This window comes from Micromys minutus (assembly GCF_963924665.1).
Source record: "Micromys minutus genome assembly, chromosome: 14".
NCBI classification, from domain to species: Eukaryota; Metazoa; Chordata; class Mammalia; order Rodentia; family Muridae; genus Micromys; species Micromys minutus.
The window spans coordinates 1,825,162-1,842,761 of NC_137983.1; the positions used below are offsets into that span (position 1 = coordinate 1,825,162).

Genomic DNA, 17,600 nt, shown 5'->3' on the forward strand with positions numbered 1-17,600 from the left:
GGGTGGGAAGCATGGGACGGGCGGGACCGGAGAGGGAGGTCCCACGGGCGGGTGGGGAAGGAGTGGGGGGCTTCGCGCAGGAGGATGGGACACCCAGGAGTGGTGACTGGGCGGAGGCCGGTCGGGTGGGGCGCGCGGTGCCCGCGGGCGGTGGGAAGGCCGGTGCGGGGCCCACGATCACCCCCCCCAGGGGCCGGGCCGGGCCGGGGGCGGGGCGGGGCCGGGCGGGGCGAGCGGCGCATTAGCGCCTTGTCAATTTCGGCTGCTCAGACTTGCTCCGGCCTTCGCTGTCCGCGCCCAGTGACGTGCGTGCGGACCCGAGCCCCAATCTGCACCCCGCAGAGTCTCCCCCGCCCCACACCGGCGTTGCAGTCACCGCCTGTTGCGCGCCACCCCCATGCCCGCCGGTCGCCCGGGCCCCGCCGCCCAATCCGCGCGGCGGCAGCCGCGGCCGCTGTCCTCGCTGTGGTCGCTTCTGTTGCTCTGTGTCCTCGGGTTGCCTCGGGGCGGATCCGTAGCCCGTGAGTACCGTGCGCCCTGCTCCCCACCTCCCCAGGGAGGCCGGAATCGAGCGCCCCGGGGGGTAATTGCGGGAGATGGAAGAGGGGGCGCGAGCGCCACCTGGACGGCCCGGGAACAAAGGAAGGCGGCCCTCGGGGCGCCCTCACCTGTGGGACTCATGGTACCACCACCCAGCAGCCCAAGAATACCCCGTTATTCATCAGGGGCCTTTTATGTGGGTCCCCTTTTGCGAGGCTATCCGGCCAGGCTTGTTTTGAGGGACATCGCAATGTCCTGGGACCCCCCCTCCCTTTAGGGTGCTGGGACGACTCGGGGCGCACGTCTGCGTCTTGGATCTCAGAGCGAAAGGGAAGCCTCCCTGGCCGGGGGCGCACGCTTGGGTGCGTTGGGTTGGGTGCTGGCGTGGAGTGGGGTCCCCTCCCCCCTCAAAGTGATGATCCCCGAGGGGAGGGTGGAGCGTTATCATGAGCCCTCCTGTTCTGTCCGCCTGGCATGCAGCCCGGGGTCCCCCGGGACTTGCCTCTCCGTGGGGCCGGCGCCGCCCCCTCCCCCTGTAGCGGACCCCATGCTTTGGTATCCTCGAAGTCCTCTCCACTGGTGGGACTCACAACTGGTCTCACTCAGGCTGCGCTGGGTTGAGAGCCTCTAGCGACTGAATTTTCGGTGAGGAGCGAGAGCAAGCGTGTCCGGGCACCGGGAGCCTAGACTTCATTGTCTAAGGGGCACCCAGTGGGGATCAGCTGCCGAGAGAACCCCACTGTCCCAGAAGGAACTCCTGGCCTTGAGGCCCCATCACCCAACGCACACACTCCCGCCAGGATGCGGTCTCCACATCCAGACCCTCTCTGGGACACACCCAAAGACACACAAAAGAGCCCCACTGGCTTATGTCCCGTCACCCTGCCCTCCGACGCGCGCTGCAGCCCAGATGCGTATTCGCACACCATCGCGGCGCTCGCATTCCATCCTCTACACACACACACACACACTCTCTCTCTCTCTCTCTCTCCCCCACCCTCATGCACGCACTCGTGGTCCTACATTCATTTCACAGGGGAGGCAACACCGGGGTACGCATATGGCCGAGTGCACTGGAGATCTTTCGCAACCACTCTCGGGACCCCATCCGGAGTCACAGGCCACACCGCAGAGGCACCAGGCTATGCTGCTGTTCCGGGGCTAGTAGCCTGTGCAGTTTGTCCGCGGTGTCTATGGACACCCTTCCTCTCTAGTCAGGGGACAAGGACTCACACTCCTGCTTGCCCAAGACGTCTGGGCAGGTGACGGGGTGACACCCGGGACCTTTCCAGGGAGTTGGTGTCCTGCCAAGCTTGGGCAGTTTTTGAATGCCACCAATAGCGTTAAGCTTTGTTTCCTGGCGGGCTGCAGAGCAACAGGCGAAGGTAGTGGGGGTGGCGCGTGTGGTTTTTCCTTTAAGGGGGAAAGAAATTAAATAAGAGGTTCTCACACCTCTGCAATCTGTTTGTACTTACGGTGTGTCTTAGCACCTGACCAGCCGGCCGATGGGTCGTAAAAGTGTATGCAGGTACCAGCGGGACAGGAGATGGGGACCCCTGGGGGACGGCTGGGATGGAGGCCACCTTCCCCTTGGCCTTTCAGGGAATCTCACACTTTTCCCTTTTAAAACACATGGTGTTCTTTTTAATAATGGCAGCAACGCCGCACTGGGAGGGGAAAAGCTTGTATAGGCCCCAGCTTTGTGGAGGGAAGGAGGGGTGTCTCTCTCTCCAGGCTTAGGGGGCTGCTGTCAGCTGCTGCTCGGTCTAGCTTGGCATGTGTGCGCCCCAGTCTCCAGTGGCCTTGGTCCATTGTTTGTGGAAGCCAAGAGGGAGACTGGAGTCCTTTAGCCTGGCTGCTACAGGGTGCCAGCCAGGCTAGTAGTGCTCGGGAGTCCCAGCCCAGAGAACGTCGTCCCTGCTTTATGGAGGAAATCAGGGAAGGGGGTGCCAGGTGTATTAAGTTCTTTTGGGGTTTGTACCAGTTGCTCTAAGGAGAAAGCTTGGCCGTAGGTCCAGGCTGGCTTGGCCTTGTCCCCCTCCCCCCCTCAAGCCATGAAGGGCAGCTGCCGGGGAATCCAGGCCAGGCTGGTGTGGTAAAAGGGCATTACCCCCCAGCCAGGACCCCCCAGAGAGTCCCCTTCCTGGCCAGACAAAGGCCAGGGATGGAAATTGGGGTGTGATCGTTGCCTAGGAGTACAGGCTGTGGGGTCCCGGGTCGGGGCAGTGCCTCCCACCCTGCTGATGGGGGCGCCCAGGCAGGAAGCGGTGGGTGGGCCGGGGTAGAGACGCTGGCACGTCCCAGTTCATGCCGAAGGAATTCTGAATTAGCGGGCGGCTGGCTGCCTGGGACCTCCAGGGCGGCCCCCTGGCCCCCGCCGCCTCCGCTCTGGCCTGCTCCTCCTGCTCCTTCGCACGGACGCGGAGACCTCCGCTGAGCCCTGGGACAAGCCCCAAATGCAACTGCGATTGCAGGCTTCAGCAAGACCCGCCTCCTCCCGAGGCCAAGTTTGCCCGAGAAGCATGTCGGTGCCACTTCATCCAGCATGAGGGACCGTCCAGGGCTGAAGCTTAGCTTCTTAGCGGGAGCCCGGGGGTGGGTGCAACCCCTGTTCTCTGAGTCTCTTGGGGAATGGGTTTTATTTGGGGGAATTGTTTCTGTTTTTTCCCCAATACTCTGCCCTCTCACGCCAACCTAAGACTCAATTTTCCTTCCTAAGGGTGAGAGACTTGCAGTCTTCCTTAACCTTTCCTTTGCTTCTACCCCAGGGCCTTTGCACGTGGAGCCCCACCTCCCCCCTTGCCCAGCTGTGGCTACCTACTCACTGCATTTGGCTCTTGGTAACAACAGTTCCAGGGCCTCAAACACAGAAGGCTATAGCCCTAGCCCCCTTTCTTCTCTTCCTCCTTTTCTTTTTTCCTTTGGAGACAGGGTTTCTAGGGCTGGTCCTGGATGGTCTCTAACCCACAGACTCACTGCCTTGCCAGTGCTGGCCCTAAAGGTGTGGGCCACCACAGTTAGTAAGGATAAGTATCTTGCTGTGTCTTTATTTCTATGGTGACCTCAGTTCCTGGCACACTGTAGGCTATGAATGAATGAAGCATGAGTTATCTCACCTGAGTAAAAAAGAGGCTTTAGAGAACTGAATGGAGTTAGGTACGCAGGGCAGCCTGGCTTGCTGGTCTCTTGGGAGCTCCCTGTGAAACTTCCCCCGTACCTCCCTGTGTGGCTGACAAGGATGGCCAATGGTCAGTCCTGCTGAGGTCCCAGCCTATAAGTAGAACAGTAGTGGGTTGCCCTAAGGGTAGGTAGGCAAGAAGCAGGGAGGTCCCCCAGGGTTGGTCACATGATTGAGGTCACGTCCTAAGTGGCCATCACAGTGGCACTAGGAAGTCTGATGGTGGAGAGTTGGGAGTCCTGATAGACAGTTGTAGAGAGCCTTGTATGTGGGCTTCTGTGGCTGTGCCTTGTGGCTCAGAACACGGGAGCAGTCCTTTGCACAGTCCCAACATGTACGGGGATGCAAGCAGGGCACAGAGAGAAAACGAAGGCTCAGTCCTCAGATTGCCCTTGTTCACCAACAGGGCTTCTCTTCTCCTCTGGACAGGGTCTGGCTGTGTAGCAATCTCTGTAGCAATATGTGGTCCCCTACCTTGGTCTCCTGGGTGCTGGGATGACAAATATTACCAGGCTAAGACTTTTCATTTCAGGTGTGTCCACTCCGCAGAAACACACGTGTGAGGTTAGGGTGTCAGAGAGAAAAGACACCACCTACACAGATAAAGAGGAGACGAAGGAAATAGGTAAACCAGGCAGGCCATGCTTGGAGGTTCATGTGATCCCAGAACTCTGGAGGTTGAGGCAGGAGAATGCCAAGTTTCAAGGCAGTATGGTCTACGTATAGTGAGATCCTGTCAAGACAAGAAAAGATTGGCTGGAGAGATGGCTCAGAGGTTAAGAGCACTGACCGCTTTTCCCGAGGTCCCAGCAACCACATGGTGGCTCACAACCATCTGTAACAGGATCCGATGCCCTCTTCTGGTGTGTCTGAAGACAGCTACAGTGTGCTTATACACAAAATAAACAAATAAATAGATCTTAAGAGAAAAAGAAAAATAAAGAAAATGTTTATAGACTGGCGAGACAGTCTGGTGGGTGAGGGCATTGCCTTCAATCAAGATGACCCCAGCTCTGTCCCTGGAACCCCATGGTGAAAGGAGAAAGCAGACAGCAGTCAGCAGACCTCCACACCTGTGTTACAGTGTGCCCACACACAGGGAGCCATAATAAATTCATTGAAATTACTTAGATTTGAGTAGGCATTTACGACTGATGCTTTTAAATTTTGGTTTTGATGGGGCATGAAAATATACTTCTTTGGTTTTGATTTGGTTTGGTGTCAGCTTTGGTTTTTCAAGACAGGGCTTCTCTGTGTAGCCCAGCCCTGGGTGTTCTAGAACTCTCTCTACAGACCAGGCTGGCCTCCACCTCAGGGACTGACTTACCCCTGTCTCCCAAATGCTGGAACTAAAGACCTGGCCCTGCCACTCAGCAGAATGCATACTCAAACCCCAGCATTTGGGAAGCAGAGGCAGGCTAATGTCTGAATTCCAGGACAGCCAGGGATAGAGTGAGACCCTGTTCTCACCCTTTCCCCCAAACCCCAAAATGTATTCTGTGCTTGTGTATGTACATATGTGTTGCAGCGTGTAAATGTCTGAGTACTTGAAGAAGTTAGCCCTCTCCTTTCACAGTACATATCCGGGATTCAAACTCAGGTCCTCAGGTTTAGCAGCAGTCTCCTTTATGCACTGAGCCATTTCCCTGGCCCCTGATTGCTGAGGGATTAACTTTTGAGATAAGATCTCCTGTAGCTCTAGCTACACTCAACAGTGTACCCAAGGCCTATCTTGAGCTGCTGATTCTCCTGCCTTCCTCTCCAGGTGCTGGAGTGATGAGCACACAGTGCATGTAGCACCTCTCTGGGGAAGGTGCATTTATTATATGTAAATACAGTGTAGATGTCTTCAGAAACTCCAGAAGAAGTTATCAGATAGATGTGAGCCACCATGTGGTTGCTGGGAATTGAACTCAGGACCTCTAGAAGAGCAGTCAGTGCTCTTAACCACTGAGCCATCTCTCCAGCCCCCTCCATCCCCCCTCACCTTCAATGAGTGCTTGGGCCTCATTGTTTCTGTTCTTTATCTGTAAAATGGGTGAAAATTAGTGCCTGCTCAAGACTTCCAGACTCTGGGACATCCAGGCAGGGTGAGGGACTTGATGTTGGCTCATCACATGCCTGACAAGTGTCTCTTTGATCCCAGACACAGCTGTGATCAGCCCCCAGGACCCTACTCTTCTCATCGGCTCCTCCCTGCAAGCTACATGCTCTGTACATGGAGACACACCTGGGGCCACTGCTGAGGGTCTCTACTGGACCCTCAATGGTCGCCGCCTGCCCTCTGAGCTGTCCCGCCTCCTTAACACCTCCACACTGGCCCTGGCCTTGGCTAACCTTAATGGGTCCAGGCAGCAGTCAGGAGACAATCTGGTGTGCCATGCCCGAGATGGCAGCATTCTGGCTGGCTCCTGCCTCTATGTTGGCCGTAAGTGGGGCCCCGGGATAGTTGGGGGGCAGCAATGACAGACTTAGAGAGTAGAGCTTGGGTCCTCTGTCCTGGGGTGGAGCCATGGGCAATCTGTGGTGGAAAAGAAGCTTGCATGCAGGCATGGTCATTCTGGGTACAGGTGTTGCAGCTCTGGGGACAACTGTGGCTACACTCTCCCCTTTGTGCCCAGCTGCTTTAGAAAAGCCTGTTATCTTTTTCCTGTAGTCCCCCCAGAGAAGCCCTTCAACATCAGCTGCTGGTCCCGGAACATGAAGGACCTCACTTGCCGCTGGACGCCGGGTGCACACGGGGAGACATTCTTACACACCAACTACTCCCTCAAGTACAAGCTGAGGTTGGTGCCCAGCCTAACCTTAGTGTGTGACTTCAGGCGATACTTGCCTTTTCTGATCAAATATGTTCCTGTTGAACCCTGCGGTTGCAGGAAGCAGGACAAAAGGGACTCTCCTGCCTCTACAGGTGGTATGGCCAGGACAACACATGTGAGGAATATCACACTGTGGGTCCTCACTCCTGCCACATTCCCAAAGACCTGGCCCTCTTCACTCCCTATGAGATCTGGGTGGAAGCCACAAATCGCCTGGGCTCAGCGAGATCTGATGTGCTCACGCTGGATGTCCTGGACGTGGGTGAGCCCCCACTATCCACCTGGTTTTCCCAATAGGGCTTCCCCAAGCCTTTTTGGTTCTTCTATAAGTCTTAGCCACAGGCATGGTGGTTGCAGGGTAGCTGTTGTTCATAACTTGATGCAAAGACTCGCCCCACCCCCCCACACACACTGCAGAAAACACCTGGCCTGACCACCCTCCCTCTCAGCAGCCCAGGTGTTCAGGAGGGAGTCCTAGGGGATCTGAGAGGGGGCGCCCAGGTCAGAAGGCGCCCCAGGAAGCTGAGGCCTTGAGCTGGGGGGTGGGTGAGGGTTGGAGGCAGGAAGTGGATGATCCCTGAACAGAATTGGGCCTAATCTAATTAGGGTGTTCCCAGCCCAGAGCAGCCTGGGCCATTTAACCCTTCAAGTGCCTCACTGAGGACTCGGGGGAGAGATCAGCTTGTACTTTCTCAATAGCCCCCCAGAAGGGTTCCTGGGTGTCCCTGGATCATTTCCAGAGCATTTGTGTCTTCCTGGTATCTAACCTTCAGTTGTGCCCTGTGGCTGGCACAGCTGCCCCTCAGAGGTTCCTGGTAACGTACAGGACAACAGAGGTGGGCATGGGGGTGGGGATACAAAGGGATAGAGCCAAACAGCACCCCGGGGTGGAGTGATATATAATAAAGCTTGTCATCCTGAGGCTCAGGAGGCAAACACAAGATGATCACAATCGTTGAAACTACTCTGGGCTATGTGGTGAGACCCTGGCTCAAAACACAGACAGTAGTAGTTTTAACAGTCAGGTTGTGACTTAATACTGGCACTCAGGCCTCTTAGATGCTGGGTGATGCTCACAGGTGCTGGGTGAGCCTCATTCCTGTTTAGTGAGAAAGCTTGCTGCTAACCTCCACCCCAGCTGGACTGTGTCTTCCATCAGAGACAGTCACAGTGATAGCAACTGCTGGTAGCTGTTTCTGGAATATTAAATGACAGTGGCCTATCAGGCCTGGGTGAGTAGCCTACAGGTGTGTGTGGTGGGAGTGGGGTCTGGAAAACGCAGATAGGGTTGCAGGAGCCACAGTAGCCTAGATTACACACCACTGGGAATTCTGTCCCTAGACAATTCTCATCAAGCAGAGTCCTCAGGGCTGGGCAAAAGCCTTTTAATTCCAGCATCAGGGGAGGCAGAGGCAGAAGGATCTCTCTGAGTTCAAGGCCATCCTGATTCACATAACGAGCTCCAGGCCAGCTAGGGCTGCACCGTAAAACCTTGTCTCAGAAACAACAAAGAGCATCTCCAGTGACTAGGCTTGCTCCACCCCCAGTGACCACGGATCCCCCACCCGACGTGCACGTGAGCCGCGTTGGGGGCCTGGAGGACCAGCTGAGTGTGCGCTGGGTCTCACCACCAGCTCTCAAGGATTTCCTCTTCCAAGCCAAATACCAGATCCGCTACCGCGTGGAGGACAGCGTGGACTGGAAGGTGCCCGTCCCGCCCCGGACCCGCCCCTGGTCCCGCCCCCCGCATCTGACTCCTCCTTCACCGTGCAGGTGGTGGATGACGTCAGCAACCAGACCTCCTGCCGTCTCGCGGGCCTGAAGCCCGGCACCGTATACTTCGTCCAAGTGCGTTGTAACCCATTCGGGATCTATGGGTCGAAAAAGGCGGGAATCTGGAGCGAGTGGAGCCACCCCACCGCTGCCTCCACCCCTCGAAGTGGTGAGCACCTCTCCAGGGCCGGCTAGCCCGTGAAAACCCCAACCCAGTCTGTTTCTTTTTTTCCTTTATTTATTTATTTATTTTTTTTTGAGGCAGCGTTTTCAGGTAGCGCATGCTAGCCTTAAACTCAGTATGTAGCCAAGGAGGACCTCGAACTCCTGGTCCTTTTGTCTCCACAGACAATGGCCAGCAGCCATTTAGGAGACTAGCCGTGTTACACTTAAGGCTCCGGATTCTATTTAGTCTGTCATTTGGTGAGGGATGGAGGGCAACAGTGTGACCTGTTGGGAGAGAACTGAAAACAGGCTTTCTTAACCAATGGTCTAGACTCTTCTAAGTTAACTTTACATAAAATAGAATGTTACACGTGGTCCCGCCCGCACAATCCATAGACCACACAGTGCCTTGTGTCTACCACATGGGGGTCTCGACTGTTGGGCCACCCTACCCTTAATATAAGGGCACCTAGGCAGCCTGCACGAGCCCTCTTTATCTTCTCTGGGTCCCTTTCTCAAGGTAGGAGGGCCCAAAGTTTGTCCTTTGTCTTGCAGACTTTGAGCCCATGGATCTGCATTTTCTTCTTTGAAATACATTGCTTAAAATGTCTGGCCTTAGTTTCCCCAACTGTCAGGTTTAGGCAGCATGGCCCAAGGCACTTTAGTAGTTGCAGGCAGTGGAGGAGGATGCTCCCATCCCCCACTCTCCCAGAGAGAACACTTTTACACTGAAACTCTGAACTCACACAGACGCATATGCTCAGTTTGCTGATGATGAAATAATGGGGAAACTGAGGCCCGGAGAGATTCCTGGTGGAAGAGAGGGTCAAAACCAGCTCCAGGAAGCTCTCCAGCCCCCATCCAGGCCTCTCCAGGTTCTGGGCTTGGCGGGAGTGAACACAGCCGGGAGGGGCCAGAGCCTTGGAGCTTTGGCCCTTGCTCGTGCCCAGCACCTGCGATTCTTGCACGGGAGCCAGCAGGCGGCTGCGTCCGCCCGGGAGACTGGGGAGGCCGGGGGTAGGGTTGGAGGGAGGTAAGCAGGGGCTGTGGGGGCCGAGGCTTGTGCCAGGGCCTGTCAGCGAGTCCCCAGTTTTATTTATGGCGTGAGGCCGATGTCCTTATCCGCTGGCCTGCTGGGGGACGACTGCGGCTGGGGATTGGACCCAAGGGCTGGCCTCCCACTCGGTCCTCTCAGCCCATCTCCATTCACCCGAGAATTCTCTCAGGCTTATCTTTCCGACTCACCTCTTGGTCTGTGCTTGCTGTCTGTCTCCCTCCATTTCTGTCACTCTCTTTCCCAGAGCTTTCCTTTTTCACTTTTCTAACGTAATTAAACAACTTTTTAAGTTGCTTGTTTTTGTCTGATGTGTGTGCCTTCGTGAGCATGCGTGCTACGGCACATACACAAAGGTCAGGGAACTTTTGTGAATAGGCTCTTTCCACTATGTGGGGCTAGGGCTGGAATAAATGCAATTACCCACTGAGCCTTCCCACCAGCCCTCACCCCTACCCCGTTCGGATTGTCACAGGCAATCGAAGGTAAGTCGCTGGCTTTAATTTTGCAGCTATCTTGCCTCAACTTACCAAGTGCTTGTGCTACCACGTTTGTGGGAGGGGCTCTCCTCCCGGTCATTAGGGGTACATTCTCAGGACCTCTGCTTTCTAGGTCTTTGTCTTGGTCTGTCCCATGCTTTGTCCATGTCCCTAGAGTCTGTCTGGCCCCATTTAGTCTCCATTGATTTCCTTTCCGACCGAACACTCAGTTTTGCCTCCCACTGATTTGACTCCGTCCTTTGCGCGTCTCCATCGCTGTGGCGTTGCCATTCCTCTGGGTGACGGTGGGTTCACACCTGACACATTTCCCAACTTTCCCCCGACCGAGGCTGGGCCGATATGGGAAGCCGCCGTCCCGCGCGCTCCCCCTGCCGGCCGCGCCCCGACACTGCCGCTCCACTCTCTTTAGAGCGCCCGGGCCCGGGCGGCGGGGTGTGCGAGCCACGGGGCGGCGAGCCCAGCTCGGGCCCGGTGCGGCGCGAGCTCAAGCAGTTCCTCGGCTGGCTCAAGAAGCACGCGTACTGCTCGAACCTTAGCTTCCGCCTGTACGACCAGTGGCGTGCTTGGATGCAGAAGTCACACAAGACCCGAAACCAGGTAGGAAAGTGAGGGAGGCCTGCCTGGGGGTGAAGGAGCTGAGAGGGACCCAGGTGTGCAGCCTCCACAACACCACAGCTCTTCTTTCCAAGCACAGGACGAGGGGATCCTGCCCTCGGGCAGACGGGGTGCGGCGAGAGGTAAGGGGGTCCGGGTGAGTGAGGGCTTCGGCAGTCTAGAAGGCCTTTCCCCCTCCTTCTTAGCGTTCATTTAGCACCTACTCCTACGAAGTATGGGGCACCATCATCCAAGTACTGAATGAAAGGGAGCCATGTCAAGATGCCCAGGCTTAGTATGGCCTCATTTCTGCCCTCAGGTCCTGCCGGCTAAACTCTAAGGCTAGGCCATCTTCCTGCTGGATTCAGACCTGGAGGCTCACCTGAACTGGAGCCCCTCTGTACTGTTACTTCGGGGCAAAAGAAACATACCAGGGTCCGGGGCCCAGTGAGCTCCCACCACAGCTTCAGTCCTCACGATGGTCAACCTGGGGTGTACCCTGTGAGGGCAGGGTTGGGGTAATGACCTTGCTTTTGCAGGACCCTCCAAGAGTTTCTTTAAATAAACGAGTTGGTTCAGGTCCCCTGATGGCCAGTGTGTTAGGGGCCTGTGTGCTCTAGGGGGTTGATACACCACCCTCACCTCTAAATTTCAGTCCTATTTTCTGGAACACTACCTGTCCTGAACTCCTTGGGTTTGTGAAATCTTACACCTGCTCTCCCTGTTCTGAGGAATCCCCTCCCCAAGGTAGCCGACTCATCCCAAGATACAGAGCAGATGGAAAGGCTGCAGAGGGAGAATTCTTTATTGCGTGAGGCACATTGGAGGGCAGCCCAGCAGGGCACGACCTCAGCCAGCTGGCGGTCAGGGCTGGGCTGGACGCCATGGGCCTCTTTTCCTGTCTTCCTCTGGTCCCTGGGGAGCCACCCTCACTCGGCAGATTCGGCATCAAACCTGAGTTCCTGCAGAACCTCGCTGATCGCCTCCATGGTTTTAATTACCCTACAAGAGCGGATGGAAACTATAAATAAAACCCAGATGGGGTGAATTAGCTGAGCTGCACAGCTAGCGGGGAGGGGGGTTATGGCAAGCCCTAGGCCCTCCTGTCTGCTGCCAAACCTCAAGCCCAGCCTGGGAGCATGCCCAGGGGGCTGGGTGGCTCGGTGGGTCACAGAGGGCTCATGGGAAAGGCCATGATGGGGGAAGGGGTGCACGTCACCACTAAGTTAGGATGTTTCTGCATGCCTGCAATAGAACTGTAGGGGTTCACACAGGGGAGCATGACTGGTCATGTTCAAACTCCTGAGAGCAGTGCTAGTGTGTAGGTGACATGATCCTAGGAAGCATGCATCCAGGAACACCAGAGTGCAGGTCAGAATGCATGCCCTCTGACTGCCGACCCAAGGTGCCAGTGTAAGGTGGTAGGTCACGGGGCTCACTTTATTTTCAGCTGGTGCAACTTTTCAGGGTCCTGTTCTGACACACCAGGTGTCCCCATCACCTGCAGCAGCGCCACCTGGAGGGGGAAATGGGAGTTACAGTAGACAAAAGCCACACAGAGGGAAGGATGGCCAGGAGAGGAGGGAGCAATGGTTTGCTTTAAGGTTCTCCTGTGGAAGGCAGTACAGAATATGGTCATAGTTTGGAAAAGCCAGGTAATGGTGGCAGGAATGGGAGTTTTATTTCCAGGATGGAAAAAAATCTGGGCTCTGCAGAGTTTGGGATTCTGCACTAAGAATTCCAGACCAAAGTCCAACATGTTTATAGTGGGCAAGCTCCTCCCCTGTTAACACTGGCTGTAAGGTTAGTGTAGGTGGGGCCTTGGGATCTGGGTCAAGGATGATAAATAAGTGTCTGAGGGTATTTGTGCGCTACAACATTAATAAATAAGAGTTGGAGAGGGACTGAAACAGCCACAGTGATTGACGTTGTTGGGTCCCCAGGGTTCTTGGGATAGCTTTACAGAGGGACTGGTATAAATAAGCAAACTCGGAGAGGAAAATATAGGCAGGCAGAAAAGACCAGAAGAAGGCCCAAATGCTTCGAGGCGTGTGGCAAAAATAGCAGGGCGGGTAGCTGGGAATGAGTTGTGGCCTATGCCCCACCCTGAAGGAGAGCTGGTGGTCTTACCGTGGCTAAGCGCCTCTGTTCTAGCTCCTGCAGGCTGCGCACGTGGCGGGCGAGCACCGGTTGCGCTCGAGGCCCCGCCAGCTCCGCTTCCAATGCCAGTACCTCCCGCGAGGCAGCGGCGAAGGCCTGGGTCACCTCATGCACAACACTCCGGTAACTCGGGAAGTCATGGTGCAGACCGCTGAGCAGGTACTGACGGTGAGCTCTGCGGTGGGCAGGGACGATGCTAAACCAACACTTCTGAGCAGACCACGCTCCCTGCTCCAGCCACTTGGATGACCCACCCTACTCAAAGCCAAACCTGAATCCCACAGACTGGGCGACCTGCTGTCAGGACAGAGCTAGAGCTTACCTATCTCTGCGCTCGGAGGATTGAGGGATCTGGTGGAGGGTCACGCCACAGCGGCTCCCCCCCCCCCCCCAGGCCACGGCCACAGTCACATTCTTCTCTACCCTGCTACTACGGGCCACACCCCAAGCTCTACACAACTTCCCGGAGTAGACGTGCTCTACCGGACAGATTTCTGTGTCACCAACCCTTTTACCCACCCTCCTAGACCTCGCCCCCAAGTACATCCGGCTACCTCATTCCCGCATCTCCTGGGTCAGATCTCGATTGTCCCCCCCCACCTGTTCCAACCAAGTCCACAACCTAGTTTCTCCCAGCTATGCATCCAGCCTCCTCCCCGCAGGCACCCCACAGGCAAGCTCTCCCAGGGCCCGCCCCCTCCTCCAGCCCAGCCGGCTCACTGGTCCAGCCGGCGGAAGGCCTGTGCGCGTTCATTCTGCAGTTGCTGGATCCTCTGCACCAGCGTAGCGATCGGGGCGTCTCTCTATAGGGGTGTGGGGCCATGAAGCCAGAGCCCCGAGCCCGCCCCGCCGCCCCGCGCCAGTCCCACCCGCACCAGGCTCACCCAAGCCCATGCAGGTTCCGCAGACCCGGGGCTGTCCGCAGCTACCACCTCTGCGGCAGCGGCGAGCATGACTGCGCAGTCAAGCGTCGCTTGGGAACTGCCACCGCGCCCCCTACCGACCGGGAGGTCCACCACCAACCCTCGCGCACCTGGCTGCCTTTGAACTCTATAGCAACTAGTTAGTCCCAGCACATCCGCCAGATCCTCGCAAAAGGGTCACAATCGAAGTTAAAGCTACAAGTATTTTTGCACGGGTGTTATTATAGTGACCGAACACTGGCTGCTGTTTCAGGGCTGGACCCAATGCCATCATTCGTTCACAGGGCTACCCAAACCTGTCTGCAGGACACTCATCACTGATGTCACCTCATATAGTGCATCCAAACTGTTCAAACTATACCTTTGAAATGGGATGCAGGGCAATGCATGCCCTTAATGCTAGCACTGAGGAGATAGAGACAGGAAGGTCTCTAGGAGCCCACAACACAGTGAGTTCCAGGACAGCCAGGGATACAGACCAGAAAACCCAAAATAACGCCGGGCCTACTAGACTGAGGAAGAATCTCCGAATGGTTCCCTCCCATATACCGGGACTTGTAACCGCTGGCTATCCGCTGGCTATCCGGTTCAAGCCACAGAACCTTTCAAATGACTTCGAAACTGTCCCAGGCCCCCTAGAGTGCCCAGCCCCCCCCCCAAAGTGTGCCTGTGATCCCCGGTGCCATGCCTAACAGAACAGGGCTGACGGTGAGACTTGGTGTCATGTTGTTCAGTAACGTAACTGGCATATGGAGTGCTGTTGAGTTAACTGCACCTCCAGAGACCCTAAACTGTGGTCCCTGCACAGACTAAGAGCTTCCCCATACACACCAGCTCTCCACAGCAGCACTGTGGGCTCCGTTCTTACACAGGTTCCAACAATTTCGTATCTTAACACACTGGTTGACCCTGCAGCCCAGGACTAGTCTTTTCTACCCACAGTTCACAAGCAGAGAGCCATCTGCAACCAGAGGCCTAAACTGGGTGCAGCAGAGGCACAGGCCTGTCTGCCATCCTACCCTGCAAGGTTTGTAGCCTGAGCTACATGCTGAGATCCCCTTTTCAAAGGCCCTCCCCCATCCCTGAAAAGAACAGTCCAAAGTGACACCAATTACTGCTCCAGTCGATGAAAGGGGCCTTTATTTGGTCCCAGGGGCCCAGGCCAGGCATAGCCCCAGCTTTATTTGACCTTCTTCTTGGGGCGCAGGTTGTTGGTGTGGCCGCACTTCTTCTTGCGGCAGTTGACTGCACGGGGGTGCAGACGTGCATAGCACTTGCGGCAGATCATCTTGTCACAGTTGTACTTCTGGGCAAGCTGACGAAGGGACGGCTCGATGATGCCACCGCGCAGTCGCAGGACCAGGTGTAGGGTGGACTCTGGAAAAGAGGAGAGAAGCTGAGCCAAAGAACCTCCTCCAGAGGCAACAGGATTGTCAGCTGCAGAGATTTGTGTGTGGGTGTGGCAGGGACATCACAGAATAAATAGGCAACAGCTCTGCTCAGAAGGGTTGGAGGCTAATATGAGCCACTAGGACCCCGGACAGTCTGGGCCTAAGCCTCCACTACAAAAGGCTTGGCAAGTAGTGGCGCACAGGCTTGTCTGGTGACCTGGGCTCAAGCCTTGAAGCCTGCACAGGGTAGAGAGGAACTGATTCCAAAAAGCTGTCTTCTTCCCTTTGTCCACAAACACACCACACATACCCACAGTAAACTCATAAAGTTATGACACAAACATGCCAGGTGACAAGTCCTGCCCTAACCAGCAATACAGTCCTTACCTTTCTGGATGTTGTAGTCAGACAGGGTACGGCCATCCTCCAACTGTTTGCCAGCGAATATCAGCCTCTGCTGGTCAGGTGGGATGCCTGTGCAAGGGATACCAGACTGGTCAAAGTTCCTTCCGGCAGGAGCTGGGACCACCCCATTCACTCAGAGGCAACCAAGCGCCTTAACCACTCCCGCCCCCCCAGGACAGGGCCCCGAACAGCACAGCCCACCTTCCTTGTCTTGGATCTTGGCCTTGACGTTCTCGATGGTGTCACTGGGCTCGACCTCAAGAGTGATGGTCTTGCCCGTCAGGGTCTTCACGAAGATCTGCATGTTGGCGTCTGCTACGCAGTGCAAGGAGTCACATGTTGAGAAAGCCAAGAATTATCGTCTTTTAGTAACCACCTAAGACTGCTTATTTCTTAGCTACCTTTATTACCAAAAAGGTCAATCCTGCTGCGAACGAAAGCTCAGTATTCCCACTCTGCCCAGTCCCAATTTTTCTAGTCATCACCACCAGGTGGGGTGGCAAGTCCCACCAAACAGGATCCTATCCTAGCAAGGGCAGACTAGATTCACTGCAACCTACTTCTCAAGTGTTGAAGTGAGATAAGTACACCACCACCACCATTTCCGGCTTTTTTTTTTTTTTTTTGAGATAAGATTTAGCCAAAGCAAACTTCCCAGGCTTGGGTGGCCACAGCCCCCATGCACAGGCTGGCCCTGAACTCCCTGTATGGCCACCACTGAAACCAAACATTCAATATGTCTCAGAACAGGCCCAGAACTCGCTCTGTAGCTCAGATCAGAGTTCTTGGTCTTTCCGCCCGCAGCTCCCGGGCCGGGCTGCCGCGTGTCCGCCGCGCGCCCAGGTCACGGCGGCCGCGTCCCACCGAGCATGCGCGATCCCAAAGAGCGCTCGCAGACCCCTACAGTCCCCTCGCTGGTTCCCACCACGTCCCCAGCCCGGCCCAGTCGCCACCAGCCCATCCGCAACGCAGCCGCCACCAACCCGCTCGGCCGCCTCGTTGAAGAGAAAGAGGACACCGGAACCGGAAACCCCCAGTTTCCTCTCAGGACGCCTGCGCACTGAGCACGCTGCGCATAACGTCACAATCTGCGCCGCACGTCGCCCCGTCCCGGGCTTCGCCAGGCGCCATGTTGGGTCCTGGCAAGAGAAGCCGGACTGTCTGGAGCCGCTTCTGGGTGGAGCTTCGCCTTCAGCTCGTGAGTGGTAGCGGCTCCTGTGGGAGGGTCCTGAGCTGCCTTTCCGGCGGGGACAGGTTCTCGTTTAATTGAGGCGTAGGTAGATTTGCGCTGGCCAGCCTGCTCTACAGAGTAAGTTTCTTTCAAAGCCAGTGAGAAGACTCAGCGAGTAAAAGGGACTTTACCATCATGGTGGAGGGAAGAGAACCGACTTGAGTTGTTCTCCCACTTTAACCGGAGCGCACACGCAAAAGAAATGAATCCTAGCAGTTGGGGGACAGAAGCCGCGGATTACTGAAGTTCAAGGCCAGTGTGGCCCAGAGTTCCAGACCAGCCTTAGTGAGATCCTGTTTCAAACAAAAACACAATCACCGGACGCTAGAGAGCTAAATTTCCTGTGAGCTTGTTTGTGTGGCTCTTTTTGTTTCTTAACTATTCCCCAGGCAAAAAGCAGGTGTGGAAGTAACTGGGAAAATACCTTTTCTTAAAAAAAAAAAAAAAAAAAAAATGGAAATAGGCTTTTTCTCTTTCCCCATACAGTATAGTATGATCGAGTCTTCCTTCTTCAAGTTGTCCCAGATTCTCCCCAGGTACCTACTCACTCAAATCCACACTTTATTATTATTATTACTATAAAACAGGCATATAAAATAAAACCCAGAATAGGCCGAGAAACAGACATAGGCTTATACATTTGTAAAACACCAAGTTGGAAACCATAATATGCTACCAAAAGGTCCAGACAAGGCATGAGGCAAACACCTCATGTGTGGTCTGTATACGGAGTAAGACTTTGTTGGAGATAATTCATTTGTGATTGAAGATAGCTTCTGAGTTAGGTTATCTTCCCTCTCAGCACAGCAGCCCTTTGCTTAAAGCCCTCCAGATCCTGCCATTCTGAGCTCATCCGTGTTCGTCATG

General features: G+C 55.6%; 3 protein-coding genes across 5 annotated transcripts; 1 reads left to right on the top strand and 2 right to left on the bottom strand.

Annotated features, from left to right (window-relative positions):
* Positions 1-397: 397 nt before the first annotated feature.
* CRLF1 (cytokine receptor like factor 1) lies at positions 398-11,096 on the top strand (the record flags this gene model as incomplete). Of its 2 annotated transcripts, none has more annotated exons than XM_080928667.1 (9): positions 398-521; positions 5,865-6,146; positions 6,375-6,504; positions 6,630-6,799; positions 8,085-8,242; positions 8,311-8,479; positions 10,439-10,626; positions 10,719-10,766; positions 10,943-11,096. In XM_080928667.1, 9 exons carry the CDS (start codon positions 398-400, stop codon positions 10,961-10,963), a joined length of 1,290 nt encoding a protein of 429 aa, XP_080784793.1. In that variant the 3' UTR covers positions 10,964-11,096. The 2 variants fall into 2 exon arrangements, with proteins under 2 accessions (XP_080784793.1, XP_080784794.1); XM_080928668.1 differs by having other exon boundaries at positions 10,724-10,766.
* Positions 11,097-11,420: 324 nt separating this feature from the next.
* REX1BD (required for excision 1-B domain containing) lies at positions 11,421-13,763 on the bottom strand. Its single transcript, XM_080928689.1, has 5 exons — positions 13,668-13,763; positions 13,504-13,586; positions 12,754-12,958; positions 12,063-12,139; positions 11,421-11,625 (listed from the first exon to the last, which is right to left on the bottom strand). Exons 1-5 carry the CDS (start codon positions 13,734-13,736, stop codon positions 11,553-11,555), a joined length of 507 nt encoding a protein of 168 aa, XP_080784815.1. The 5' UTR covers positions 13,737-13,763; the 3' UTR covers positions 11,421-11,552.
* A 1,054-nt stretch (positions 13,764-14,817) lies between these two features.
* UBA52 (ubiquitin A-52 residue ribosomal protein fusion product 1) lies at positions 14,818-16,519 on the bottom strand. Of its 2 annotated transcripts, none has more exons than XM_080928692.1 (4): positions 16,486-16,519; positions 15,704-15,814; positions 15,485-15,571; positions 14,818-15,083 (listed from the first exon to the last, which is right to left on the bottom strand). In XM_080928692.1, exons 2-4 carry the CDS (start codon positions 15,804-15,806, stop codon positions 14,887-14,889), a joined length of 387 nt encoding a protein of 128 aa, XP_080784818.1. In that variant the 5' UTR covers positions 15,807-15,814; positions 16,486-16,519; the 3' UTR covers positions 14,818-14,886. The 2 variants fall into 2 exon arrangements, with proteins under 2 accessions (XP_080784818.1, XP_080784819.1); XM_080928693.1 differs by having other exon boundaries at positions 15,704-15,817; positions 16,486-16,505.
* Positions 16,520-17,600: the final 1,081 nt, after the last annotated feature.

What these genes read in the sequence shown, in the direction of transcription:
- REX1BD (XM_080928689.1), bottom strand. Translation starts at nt 13,736, where the DNA reads ATGCTCGCCGCTGCCGCAGAGGTGGTAGCTGCGGACAGCCCCGGGTCT. An exon ending in CGGAACCTGCATGGGCTTGG is followed by an intron (nt 13,587 to 13,667) that starts GTGAGCCTGGTG and finishes ACACCCCTATAG; the next exon opens with AGAGACGCCCCGATCGCTAC. An exon ending in TTGCACCAGCTGAAAATAAA is followed by an intron (nt 11,626 to 12,062) that starts GTGAGCCCCGTG and finishes CCGCTCTTGTAG; the next exon opens with GGTAATTAAAACCATGGAGG.
- UBA52 (XM_080928692.1), bottom strand. Translation starts at nt 15,806, where the DNA reads ATGCAGATCTTCGTGAAGACCCTGACGGGCAAGACCATCACTCTTGAG. An exon ending in CAAGATCCAAGACAAGGAAG is followed by an intron (nt 15,572 to 15,703) that starts GTGGGCTGTGCT and finishes TCCCTTGCACAG; the next exon opens with GCATCCCACCTGACCAGCAG. An exon ending in TGACTACAACATCCAGAAAG is followed by an intron (nt 15,084 to 15,484) that starts GTAAGGACTGTA and finishes CCTCTTTTCCAG; the next exon opens with AGTCCACCCTACACCTGGTC.